At 32.3% G+C, this 13,317-nt stretch overlaps 2 protein-coding genes across 2 annotated transcripts in view; both read right to left on the minus strand.

Moving 5' to 3' along the window:
* Positions 1–242: 242 nt before the first annotated feature.
* Positions 243–2,979, minus strand: LOC135846972 (farnesol dehydrogenase-like). Its single transcript, XM_065366351.1, has 6 exons — positions 2,519–2,979; positions 2,252–2,426; positions 2,038–2,164; positions 1,818–1,953; positions 1,568–1,711; positions 243–1,435 (listed from the first exon to the last, which is right to left on the minus strand). The coding sequence occupies exons 1-6, from the start codon at positions 2,648–2,650 to the stop codon at positions 1,394–1,396; spliced, it is 756 nt and encodes a 251-aa protein (XP_065222423.1). The 5' UTR covers positions 2,651–2,979; the 3' UTR covers positions 243–1,393.
* Positions 2,980–3,080: 101 nt separating this feature from the next.
* Cmtr1 (Cap methyltransferase 1) overlaps positions 3,081–13,317 on the minus strand; it is a 42,152-nt gene continuing 31,915 nt past the window's right edge. The window contains exons 8-10 of the mRNA XM_065366346.1: positions 8,719–9,190; positions 8,402–8,632; positions 3,081–3,393 (exon numbers count right to left, since the gene is read on the minus strand). Coding sequence (XP_065222418.1) covers positions 3,261–3,393; positions 8,402–8,632; positions 8,719–9,190 — 836 coding nt within the window. The 3' untranslated portion in view covers positions 3,081–3,260. The remainder of the gene's footprint in view (positions 3,394–8,401; positions 8,633–8,718; positions 9,191–13,317) is intronic.

Consider the following 13,317-nt stretch of genomic DNA (forward strand, 5'->3'; position numbering starts at 1 on the left):
CGATGCTCTATTTCGAAGTAGTTCCGTAATATTCCGAGAGATAGCGCCACGCGCATATCTAGCTCTCGTTTCGTGATATTTTGAACCGGATTTTTAAAAACAGAACAAAGGTTCCGTTTTCTTCCGATAGATGGCGCTAGGTGTCCGTTAATTTTTCAAAATTCTATGCCTTCATTTTTACCTGGTTTAATTCGCTTTCAAGCTTACAGATAGCGCTGTAAGTAAAAAAAAATGATGAAAAATCACATAAAAATAATGGTTTATTAGTACTCAAGTGAATACAGAGAGCGCTGATTTCGGTATTATTTTATTTAAATTGCTACTAAATTAGTGGTGGGATATTATCGATATTTATCGATATATATCGATATTTGCCGCCGTCGATATATATCGATATTTTGAAGCCGATAATCGATTATCGGAAAATTTTTAAAAATTTATGCAAAAATCCCGCAAATAAATTGTGCGAGGTATTTTTTTGATCTTTTTGAGCATTTTCAGACTCTTTTAGAGTAAAATAGTGATCATCACGGTTATTAATGGTAGCCATGCCATGGGCCACATCTGTAGAATGATGAAATGTTGACAATTACGTCATCAATGTCATCATTATTTTAAAAAGCGCCAAATAGGTAGCTAGATACTGAAAAAGCAAAAAAATAAGGAATAGAAACAGCTTAGAGATGATTCAGTTTCTCTTTTCATCAAAAATCAGCTGTTTTATGGTCTTTTTATGAACATCAAAAACATCCGATATATATCGATATCAGACCGCCGATATTTTGACGATATCGATATCCCGAAATATCGATAATATCCCATCACTATACTAAATCTAATGATATCTATTTTTTGAACATTTTTATCGCGAAATAAGTCTAATTAAACACCAAAAATGTCCAAAATGATGTCTCTGGACACGAAGAATTCAATAGAATGGTTATTTATGCGATACGTGTAACAATTCTCGAAGAAATCGTCATTTCGAATTCTAAACAAAGCTTTTTCTCGAAATTTACAATTTTAAAAGCTTTCAGTGGCACGAATTATCAATTGTTTTCGATCAATTATTCAATTAGACGTCCCTGAATAATTTTCAGCTTCGATGCTTTATTCAGAACTGACGTATTCGATATTCTCTATGTTTATAATTAAAACAAAGACATTTTCAATTATTTGAGGTAAAAATTCGCGTATTACTTACATCTACGAATACGAAAACAACAGACAAAAATTATTACAAGATATTCAAGCAATTAAGAACTCGATACATAAAATTGTATGATGTTGAAAAACGAGAAAAAAACTGAGTATAAAATAGAAAAATAGAACAACAAAATCGAAAATAAAAGCAGCAGAAAATAACAAACAGCAGATGAAGGGAATTTTCAGATCAGATATCTTGATGAAGAGGCATTACAGTAAGTTCAGAAATCTGCAAAAAAAAAATTAAAATCTGTTATCAAATTACCAACATTGATACTTATGGATATTAATTTTACGAGTTGATTTAAAAAATTTTACACATCTGCAACTTACAATTAGCAAATTCCATCGTGAAACTTACCAACACATTAGGAGGAGTGTTTAAAACACTCACACAAGCATCAGCGATATCTTTCGGCTGGAGAATCTTTTTCGGCGGAAATGAGAGAGCAGACGGTTGAAACTGGGCTAACATTTCAGTAGCTACAGCTCCCGGGCTCAAATTCTGTAATTAAAAAAATAACAACGTAACATTTTCACGAACTATTTCTATCAAGTAACATTAAAATAACTATCGAGATATCTTATTATGGCATTTCATTCACACTCACCGTTATTTTAATATCCAATTCTTCGCTAACTAGTTCACGACGCAGTGCTTCGGAAAAAACTTTCAGAGCTTGTTTGGAAGCTGTATAGATTTGAATCAAATTAGGTTTACAACTCGACATATAGTGGCCAGCTATGCTAAAACAGAATTCAAAATTTTTAAATCTAGTGTTGGTAAATTTGTTACAAAAATTACTCGAAATAACTCAACATTAACTTTACCTATTTATATTAATTATATGACCCTCGATGGAATTATTTTTCATACTTTGAACGACTAATTTAGCCCATAAAATCGACGCTTTTACATTCGTATCGAATACTTGGGATATCATTTCTCCGGTAACATCTGAAATGAGAGAATAAAAAATCATTATCTTTAATAAATATAATAATAATAAAAAAAATCAACCATAAAATAAAAATATAAAGTTACCTTTGAGCAACGATGGCTTCAATACAGCTGCATTATTGACCATAATGGCGATAGGAGGAAGCTCGTCAGAAATCCGTTTGAATACTTTATCAATTTCACTTTCAATACTAACATCGCACTCCATAGCATGAAATCGAACACCCTTGCCAGGTTCGTTTAATTCATTAACCAGCTCCTACGAAAAGATAGAAAAAAAAACTCAAGTTAGAATGTTAAATTTATTCTCGAGTTACTCGAACATTGAAAACATTTTTTTTTTTTCATTACCTTCATTCTCTCGATTCTTTTACCAACACCGACGACAATGATACCATATTTCACCAACTCGGAACTGATAGCACGTCCGATTCCAGAATTGCTTCCGGTCACAATGGCAACTTTACCAGAAAATCTTTCCATCGTTCGATTCGTTTCTTCCAAGTTCAACTCAATATTATACGACTTGAAATCTCAGTTCGTTTATAAATAATCTGCGAATAAAACAAAGTACGAAAATGAATCAAGTGTTTATAGGTACTTTCAACAGTACATGCCTCAAGGCCACTCCAACAGATGAACAAATATCGCCTACGACACGCTGTTGAAAAAAATGCGGCGGCGACGATTGATAAATAATCCTCTTGGCCTCTTTTTAGCGTTACTGAATTTTTACACGTGTTTCATTTTTTTCCAAATGTACCACTTACTTGAAACATATACGAATGTGTACTTCTGAAATTGACAACCCACCCCTCCCTCCTCTGAAAAAATAAATACCTAAATAAAAAGCTCGACGCTGATTTTTTAATTTTTTTCAAACTTTTATTACGGTCAAAAAAGTAGAGAAAAATTACACGGTAAAAAAAAGTAACAAAAATTCATAATAACAAAAATATCATCAAAATAACCTAATTTTAGTCAACAACAATAAGAAGAAAACGATCGATGGTACCAAAGGTAATAATGGTAAAACAGCATCTTAAAATCTACAAATATTAAAAATTAATAAAAAAGAATATCTCAACGCGGTTCATTTTTCGTCTTTTTTAAAATTTTTCTTCGTCCTTACGTAGTGTACGAGTTCTTTGACAAATTCCTGGCGGTTGAACTTGCTGTCCTCCTCCTCGTTCATGTACCAAGTAAACGCACCAGAATAACTGTCCCTGAGAACGACACACACAAAAAAAAAGCGTAAAAAAATCGTTCGAAACCTTTCGCAATAATACGTATGAAAATTAATTAGTTAGAAGAGGTGGATGCGTTATCTTTGTTCATTTTCAATTGTAGTACGAAACTAGGGAGGAAGAAAGAGGAATTGTATCTACAACAAATATTGAAATGACCCTAAGAGTGGTTTTTATTCCTACTCGAGATAATTCGCTTGCCCCCCCCCAAGTTTTTAATTCAAAAACAAGACCATTTTAGCTCCTAAATTTAGAATTTCAGGTGTTCGAGGAAGCCCCCTCACCTCTCCAGTTCTCAAAAAAATGATCAAAAATCTAAAACATGAAAAAGTTTACGTTTTCACATTCTAATACAGGGTGTCTTGACAAAACTTTCAGAACAAAAATTCGTGACTTTTTCATTTCCAATTTTTCAGATTTTTACCGTATGAAAATTACCCCTCCCCCCCTTCACCAAAAAATTGAATAATTTGAAACTGCGAGGAAATCAAACAGGGTTGCCATTTTTTACAAGATCAAAAATTAGGTATTTCAGTTTTTTCAGTTTTTTGATTTTTTGAACAACTTGTCTATTTTTTGATTTTTTTTTCATTCTGTGGGCTTTTTAAAAAATTTTCAAGTCTGTTTCGAACGAAATTCACGACTTTTTCATGACTTTCATGACGGTTAGACACCCTGTAATAATTTTTTTGACGAACAAATAAATAAATATAATTTTATTTCTTCTCGCAATTTTAACCCATTTTGACAGGTTCCATGAGACCCATGACCCCATTTTCGGCTCAAAGTTCTTCAAAAATCATAGAAAAATACATCCATCGAAATATTTGAATTCGTTACGAAATTTTAACCCAAATTAATAGGTCGAGTAACGATTTTTCAAAAATCTCACAAATCCAAGACCCAATTTTGGGCTCAAAATCCTTGATAAATGCTTAAAAAAACATCGCTTTCAAGATGTTCGAATTTCTCGCTGAATTTCGGATAAGAATTTTAAATTTTGATCGAAATTTCAGCTCATTTTGATGGATTGCATCTTGCAAAGCACTTTTTCAAAAGTATCCCAAAAATTCGAGGCAATTTTTCGAGCTTATAAACAATTTTGATAAAAACTTTCGACCTTTAAGCGAGATTTTTCATTTATATTGATAAGTCGAATGACACATTTCATAAGTAGGGTCACGGGTGGTTAGTTGTCAAAAAAAAATGTTTTTTGAAGTTTCTGAAGCCATTTATGAATATTTCTTTGCGGTTTTAGGCTCATTTGAAAGCTTGATTCTTTGCGCGTGTTTTCTTTTTTTAAAATTGAATTTTGGTTCATGTGATGAATAGTTAATCGTGGATTTAGTGAGGTACTTTTTTGTGACAACTAACAACCACCCCTGTTGTAAGTTGTCAAACACGCATTCACTATTGATAAAAAAAAACTTGCAATTCAATTTTCGAAAATTTTCAAAAAGAAAACACGTCAGAAGGACTAAACTTTTAGATAAACCCAAAAACTTGAAAAAATATCCATAAACGACTTAAAAATTGACTGGTCATTCTTTGAATTTTTTTTGCGTAGGTAAATCGATCAATTCAACTTTTTATTCGTTTTATAGAATGAAATGCAGGAAAAAAAATGATTCAATAATGCAATAGATAATTTTCTGGAAATATTTTTCCACTTTGATGCATATTTTGGTAAACTGTCTCATTGACAACTAACAATCTTCCCTTTTTTGACAACTAGCAACTTCTCGTTTTTCATCTTTGTACCAAAATTTTTTATTCATTTCGAAATTTTTTGTAAATGAACATGTGATTACTGAATCCGTGATGAAATTTCCTTTAAATTATGTATAATTTATTTACTTTTGACAAATTTTTGATGTTTAAAAACGAAAAGTTCCAATTTAACATGTGTAACTTCGCACCTGTAAAATCACTTTTTTCAAAACTGTATCCCCAAATAAAAAGCTATGTTGCCAATTTTGCATGTTGGAACATTAGTAGGTATAGCATGAAGTTATTATGAAGGTTTCGTGTGGATAGCGTTCATGTATCCTTTTAAAAACGCAATTTGACAACTAACAATTATTGACAACTAACCACCCGTGACCCTACCTGACTCAATCTTACGGGCTTGAAATATTTTTTGTGGAAAAAGTTTGGTTTACTGCCAAAATTTACGATCAGCTCCCGAAAATCATAATCCAATTTTGAGCTGAAAATTCTTCAAGAAAATAAAATGTTTTTATGAAAATTTTCGACTTTCTGACGAAATTACAATCCATTTTGACAAATTCCATTGCACCTTCAAAATAATAAAAAAAAAAAAACAAAAAAAATTTTGATAAAAATTTCAAATTTTCTGGCAAATTTTTCACCCATTTGAATTGGTTACATGACACCTTTTGCAAAAATCTCACACACGTTTTGACTCAATTTTGGAATTAGAAATCTTTTAAAAAGGCTTCAAAAAAAGCCTTCGATAGAAATTTTGGATTTTCTGGCAAAATTTTAACACCCCCCCCCCCCAAAATGAAAGAAAGAAATGATGATTCAATTTCGAGATGAAAATTCTTTCAAAAAAGCTTCAAAAAAACCTTCGATAGAAATTTTAAATTTTTTGGCAAAATTTTCACCCATTTTAATTAGTTGCACGATACTTTTTTAAAAAAAACTTCACACGTTTAGACTCATCAATTTTGAGTTTAAAATTCTTTCAAAAAAGCTTCAAAAAAGCGTCGATAGAAATTTTGGATTTTCTAACGAAATTTCAACTCTCAAAAAAAGAAAAAAATGATTCAATTTTGGTATCAAAATTATTTCAAAGAAGCTTTAAAAAAGCTTCTATATTAATTTTAGACTTTTGCAAAATATGTCACATGACACCTTAGTTGAAAAAAAATCGTGATCAATTTTGAGATGAAAATTCTTTCAAAAAAACTTAAAAAAGCGTCGATAGAAATTTTGGATTTTCTGGCGAAATTTCAACTCTTAAAAAAAGAAAAAAATGATTCAATTTTAGCATCAAAATTATTTCAAAAAAGCTTTAAAAAAGCTTCGATATTAATTTTAGATTTTTTGCAAAATATCCTGGGTTGAAAAAAAATCGCGATCAATTTTGAAATGAAAATTCTTTCAAAAAAGCTTTAGAAAAAGCTTCGATGGAAATTTTAAATTATTTGGCAAAATTTCCATACATTTTGATTAGTCACGTGATCCTTTTTTTTTTTAAATCTCACACGTTTCGACTCAATTTTGGGTTTAAAATCATTTCAAAAAAGCTTCAAAAAAAGCTTCGATAGAAATTTTTAATTTACTGGCAAAATTTAAGTTTTAACCAATTTTTGACACATTTCTCAAATCCCTGAAAATCGAGACCCAATTTTAAGGCCGAAATTTTCTTCAGAAATGCTCAAAAAAATTGATTGTCAATGTATTCAAATTCATCGCAAAATTTCGAAAAAAAATTTTCGACCTTTCACCGAAATTTTCATTCATTTTGATAAGTCGCATCTCGATTAACACTCCGAAAAATTGACCCATTTTTTTGGTTCAAAAAAAAATTTTGATGGAAAATTTTGACTTTTTGTCGAAATTTTTACCCATTTTTATACATCACATGACCAAAAACTCCGGGAATCAAAAGCCAATTTCGGACTCGAAAATTTTTCAAAAAAGCTCAAAAAAAATGTACACAGAAATATCGTTGATTTTCTGTCAAAATTTCAACCTACGTATTTCGACAGATCACGTGACACCTTTCCTGAAAACCCTCGAAAATCATGACTCGACTAGAAGCTCAAAATTCTTTCAGAATTGCCAAAAAACATATTTTGATCGATATTATAATAGATTTTTTGCCAAGAATCTAGCCCATTTTCTCAAGTCATTAGGCACTTCTTCAAAAATCGTTCATGTCCTGGATCAATTTGGGCTCAAAATGTCTTCAATAAGCTTCACAAAAATTTTTATGGAAATTTTTGATTTTACAACGAAATTCTAACCCATTTTGATACGTCACGTAACATCTTTCTTCAAAGATTCCAAAAATCGTGACCCAATTTTGGGCTCAAAATTTTTCAAAAATGCTCGAAAATTGTCTCGATTGGAATTTGTGCTTGATTTTCAGGTGTTTTAATAAGTCACGTGACACCTTTCCCCAAAAACTCCAAGAATCATGACCAGATTTTGGACTCGACATTTTTCAAAGAAAAAAATCGAAAAAAGGTTTTTAAATTTCTGTCAACATTTCAAATTCATTTTGATACTCACATCGTATGACACCTTTTTCAAAAATCTCTCCCAGTCTTCCTAACCCAAGTCGGGTTCAAAATTCTCTAAAAAGTTCAAAAAAAGTTTCCATAAAAATTATTATCTACTGATTTTCTGGCAAAATTTTGACCAATTTTGACAAGTCACATAACATCTTTTTCAAAACCCCCAAAAAAACACGACCCAATTTTGAGCTCAAAATTCTTCAAAAAGCCTTGAAAAAATTTTGATTTACATTTTGAACATACGAAAATTTAAAGTCAACGTTATCATCACCACTCAAAACCAAGCCGAGATGCCCAAAAAGGAGCGAATTTCGTCTAAATGTCTCCGCCGGAGGCGTTCTAATTTCTCAGAATCCGATTTAAAAAAATGAAAATAACATTCATAAAATCGATGAAAATGAACTTTTGGGACCCTGGAACGAATTTGTATAAGGTCTTACCCCTTCCCTCTCCCTGTATTTCACACTCTCCGGATGTTGAAAGGAAATGCGGCCTATTCCTTGATTCTCAGGAAAATCAAGCTAACAATGAATTTTTTTTTAAATCGATGAATATTTTTTTGTAACCATAATTTTGATATTTTTTTTGCTATTCATTCGTCAAATAACTAATAATTGGAGGAACATTTTGGGAATATTTCCGCGAATAAATGAAGCCATCAGCCCATACAACCGCAACCAAACTACGAAATCAGTAATCAATATCATCGCACTTACTTAAAACTTGCGATAGATTCCGTCGGTCGATCTTTATCAAACAACGCCTTCTGTTTCGGCGCCCAATAATACTTCATGTTATTCGTCGTCGAATAGAATCGTCTATATGGCAATTTGGTAGCTCTCAGAAACATTATACCCTTAGGAAGGAAGAATTGTTCGGCGTTATGAGCATCGTACACGGGAACAGCTAATCTCGTTCGGCCGTTTTTCATCGTTATATCGTCCATTCTGCGAAAAAAAACACGATAAAATTAAAATCACCGACTATCATGACTCAGCAGCAAGCAGGTGCCTACGACGACGTCTACACTCACTTGCAAAACGCGTCATCTTCGATTCGTTCTAAATCGAACACGGTTTTCATTCTGATTGGCATCACTTTCAATAGACTAGGTCGAGTTAGAGCTTTCGCATACACAGAACACTCGATGATTCGTTCGGTGTAATCCAACTGGCTGATATTCTTTCCGCCCAACATGTATCCATCGATGATATGAAAAACGTTGATTTTACGTTGACCTCTGAACGTACCGATCACTTCGGGTACTATTTCACCGTAGACTAATGTTTCCGGACTCAGCTCCAGGCCGCATTCGTTTATCGGAGACACTGGTACCCATTTACCGGAGGCCGTTTCGTATCTGTAACATTTCCGGTGAGATGCGCACAGGTAAAAGGTTGCTTCTCGGTTTGAGCCCAAAATCACAGCGTGCCAATCGTAAACGGTGTACAGGCTTTCGCACATATCCACTGTTAGGATATTCTTCGGAGTCTGCCTTAGAAAACCTGTTGAATTGAGATAACAGTGATTAGTACATTTTACAAGATATTTCGAATATTTTTCAATAACTATAAAGACGAACTAGTCCAGTGGCAAATTGCAATTTCAAAATACACAGATCGAACTCGATATTTTCCCAAAAAAAAGTAAACGAAAATCCAAAAAAATTACAATACAAGAGGCGAACAAGATATTTTTATATAGGAAAAAAAATCTCAAAAAAACCTGAACATGCCATTAAAATTTCAAAAACTGATTTTTTTGGTAATTGCTGCAAAAATAATTACTTACTTATTTTCAAATTTTTGTAAGAAAAATGAGACTATTTTGCAACTTCCCGGTAATAAAGTAAGACTTTTTTGCAATATTCGAAATGAAACTAATTTTTTTTTAGCAATTTCTCTCGAAAAAACGAGATTTTAACAACTTTAAAAAAAGACAGATTTTTTTGCCAATTTTTGACCAAAAAGTGAAGCTTTAAAGCAATTTTTGGCACAAAATTGAAACTTTTTGAAATTTTATGCAAAAAAACGACAATTTCAATTCTTGACCAAACAGTGAAGCTTTAAAGCAATTTTTGGCACAAAATTGAAACTTTTTGAAATTTTATGCAAAAAAACGACAATTTTTGGTAATTGTTGACAAAAAAATAGAACTTTCCAGCTGAGCAATCTCTCGGCGAAAAAGTGACCTTTTTTGACATTTCCATGTACAAAAGCAAGATTTTCTGGCAATTTGATTTTAAAAAAAAAACAATTTTCGTAAATTTCTGGCAAAAAACAAAACTTTAATTATTGCGGAAAAATGGATCTTGCACGAATTTTTCTTAACCGTACAAAGGTAGATCGAAAGATCAGGCAAAAATTCATCACGTGTCAAAATTTCAAGTGCTAAAGTGCATTTTTCGATTTTTAGTGAATTTTTTAAAATCAAATTAATACCAAAAATGAGGGAAAAAATCAAAATCTTACCAAATTAACATACAAAGCTGAAATTTGGCTTTATACCCTATTTTCGACACGCCAAATCGATTGGAAACCGTTTCAGACTGTTGAGAGTAGTTCTGGAGGCTCCAGCAGATTTTTGAAATTTGAAATTCTCACGAAATTTCATCAAATGGAGTTAGTAAAAAAAATTTATTCTGCAAACTAGTTTCAATACGCTTCGAAGTCAACTGCAGGTAGATTTCAAGTCGTTTTGGAATCTCTAGCGACTTCATAAAAATTACTGGAGCCTCCAGTGCATTTCTGAAACTTGAAATTTTATCAAATGGAGATGAAAAGCGGAAATTTACTGTGCATTCCAATTTTAGCACTCTCTGAAGACGACTTCAGGTGGATTCAAGTCATTTTGGAACTTCCAGCAAATTTTTGAAAATTCCTGGAGTCTCCAGCAAATTTTTGAAACTTGAAATGGAGATGGAAAGCCAAAATTCATTCCGCAAACTAATTTCAATACGCTACAAAGTCGGCTGCACGTGAATTTCAAGTCGTTTTGGAGCCTCCAGCGACTTTTTGAAAATTCCTGGAGTCTCCAGAAAATTTTTGAAACTTGAGATTCCCGCAACATTTTAATTTGCATGGTGGTTTCAAATGGTTTTAAAGCTTCCAGCTACTTTTCGGAAATTTTAATTTTCCAAAAAATACCATTTAACCATTCAAAAAGTCGCTGAAGGCTCCAAAACGACTTGAAACCCACCCGCAGTCGACTTCGTGGCGTATTGAAATTAGTTTGCAGAATAAAGTTCGGCTTTCCATCTCCATTTGATGAAATTTTGGGAAATTTCAAGTTTCAAAAATCTACTGGAGGCTCCAGTAATTTTCAAAAAGTCACTGGAGGCTCCAAAACGACTTGAAATACACCTCAAGTTGACTTCGTAGCGTATTGAAATTAGTTTGCAGAATGAATTTTGACTTTCCAACTCCATTTGATGAAATTTTGTGTGAATTTCATGTTTCAAAAATCTACTGGAGGCTCCAGTAATTTTCAAAAATTCGCTGGAGGCTTCAAAAGACATTAGTTGCTGAGTAAATGTCGGCTTTCCAGTAATTTTCAAAAATTCGCTGGAGGCTCCAAAAGACATTAGTTGCTGAGTAAATTTCGGCTTTCCAACACCATTATTGATGAAATTTTGGGAAATTTCGAGTTTCAAAAATCTACTGGAGGCTCCATTAATTTCCAAAGGTCGCTGGAGGCTCCAAAACGACTTAAAATACATCTTCAGTTGACTTCGTAGCGTATTGAAATAAGTCTGCAGAATGCATTCCGGCTTTTCATCTTCATTTGATGATATTTTGTGGGAATTTCAAGTTTCAAAAATCTGCTGGAGGCTCCAGAATGGCTCAAAACGGTTTGAAACAGTTTCCAATCAATTTGGCATGTCAAAAATAGGGTATATCCCACCTTAAGCGGGCTCCCCGACTATTGACAAAAAAAATGGTACTTTTTGATAAACAGGGATTTTTTTTGCAATTTTTATAAAAAGCGAGACTTCTGAACAATGTGAGATCTTTTGGAATTTTTTGCCAAAAACGTACATTTTTAGCCATTTTTAGAAAAAACCAAAAGTTTTTGTCAACTTTTTAAAAAAGCAAAAACTTGACTATTCTATCAAAAACATCCTTTTTTGAAATAATAGCCTATCCTGAAAAAATCAGTGAGATTTTTGTCAAAAACCAAGACTTTGTCAATTTCAGCAAAAACATGACTTTTTGGCAATATTGGCCAGAAAATTATATTTTTTAGTAATTTTTGTTGATAAAGTGAGATTTTTTGCAATTTTTCTATTTTTTAGTAAAGAAAGGTTTTTGAAGATACTTTCGAGGGGAAAAGTAGAATTTTTTGGCAATTTTGCTAACAAGCATGAATTTTTGCCAGTAGGCAGAAATGAAGAATTTGACAACAGCAAAAATCAGGACCTTTCCTAATCTTAGGTAAAAACATTATAGTTTTTGGAAATTTCTGGCAAAAAACGAGACTTATGGGTACTTCTTGAAAAAAATTGAGATTTTTGTTCGAAATGAAAACTGTTTGGCAATTATTGGCAAAAAATGACACTTTTCTCAAACTCTCGTCGAAAAAGCGAGACTTTTCGAAACTATTCATCTTCGTAAAAAACAAACCTTTTCGGTACTTTTTAAAAAAATTGATTTTTTTGAATATTTTTCTAAAAAACCAGAATTTTTGCCAAAATTAAGCAACAAGCAAGACTTCGAAAATTTTAGCAGAAAAAGTGATATTTTCTTACAATATTAGTCGATAAAGAAAGACTTTTTCAACCTTTTTTGTTTTGATAAAAAACCAAAATTTGCAGTACCTGCTTTTTAAAAAAAGTTGAATTTTTTTTATTTTTTTCTCAAAAACGAGAATTTTTGCCAGATTTGAACAAAAGGCAAGACTTTGAAAATTTTAACAAAAAAAAACTGCACTTTTCAAAAAAATGAAATTATTATTAGACGATTTTACTGAAAAGCGAAAATTTGTGCCAATTTTCAGCATAAAGCCAGACCTTGAAAATTCCAACGAAAAGCACGATTTTTTTTGGAAATTTATTGACAAAACATGATGATTTTTCCAACTTTTCAACGAACACTGTTTGGAGAAAAGACGAAACTTTTCAGCAATTACGAGAAAAAGCGATACTTTGGAATAATGGAGGGGGGGGGGGAGGAGACGCCGATTTTTCGACAATTTCACATTTCTTCATCCACAACCGCATCCTCTTGAGTTTCACAATAAAAATCAAGATCAGAAGTTGTAATACAGCAAGTATGTAGTACCCGAATATTCGACACAGTTGATTATTTATGTAACTTTTCAAGTATCTGAAACCGGCAAAATATTGGTCAAACTCCCCCTCCCCTCCCATCTTCAAGAGGGTGGATAAGAAGTGCTCGAAGACTACATCAACCGTTTTGGATATTCGCTATTCAAAAATAAAATTAGAACTTCTTTCGGCCAACATTTCGTCGTGTGTTCTAGAAAAACCATGAAACCTGCACGAAATGTTAAAGATACATCAATTTTTCTGCATCAAAATTCACCCTCACAATTCTAAAATTGCAATAAAAATCTCAACTGAAGAAAGTTCAAACCAAAAAACTGCATTTTAGAGGAATTTCTGAGAAAAAGT

The sequence above is a fragment of the Planococcus citri genome, chromosome 5, assembly GCF_950023065.1.
Source record: "Planococcus citri chromosome 5, ihPlaCitr1.1, whole genome shotgun sequence".
In the NCBI taxonomy this organism is placed as follows: Eukaryota; Metazoa; Arthropoda; class Insecta; order Hemiptera; family Pseudococcidae; genus Planococcus; species Planococcus citri.

Bases quoted from the DNA above. Each gene is read 5' to 3' on its own strand.
- LOC135846972 (XM_065366351.1), bottom strand. From the start codon at position 2,650: ATGGAAAGATTTTCTGGTAAAGTTGCCATTGTGACCGGAAGCAATTCT. The intron at 1,954-2,037 runs GTAAAGTTAATG...ATTCTGTTTTAG, and splicing joins CATATAATTAATATAAATAG to CATAGCTGGCCACTATATGT. The intron at 1,712-1,817 runs GTGAGTGTGAAT...TTTTAATTACAG, and splicing joins AATTGGATATTAAAATAACG to AATTTGAGCCCGGGAGCTGT.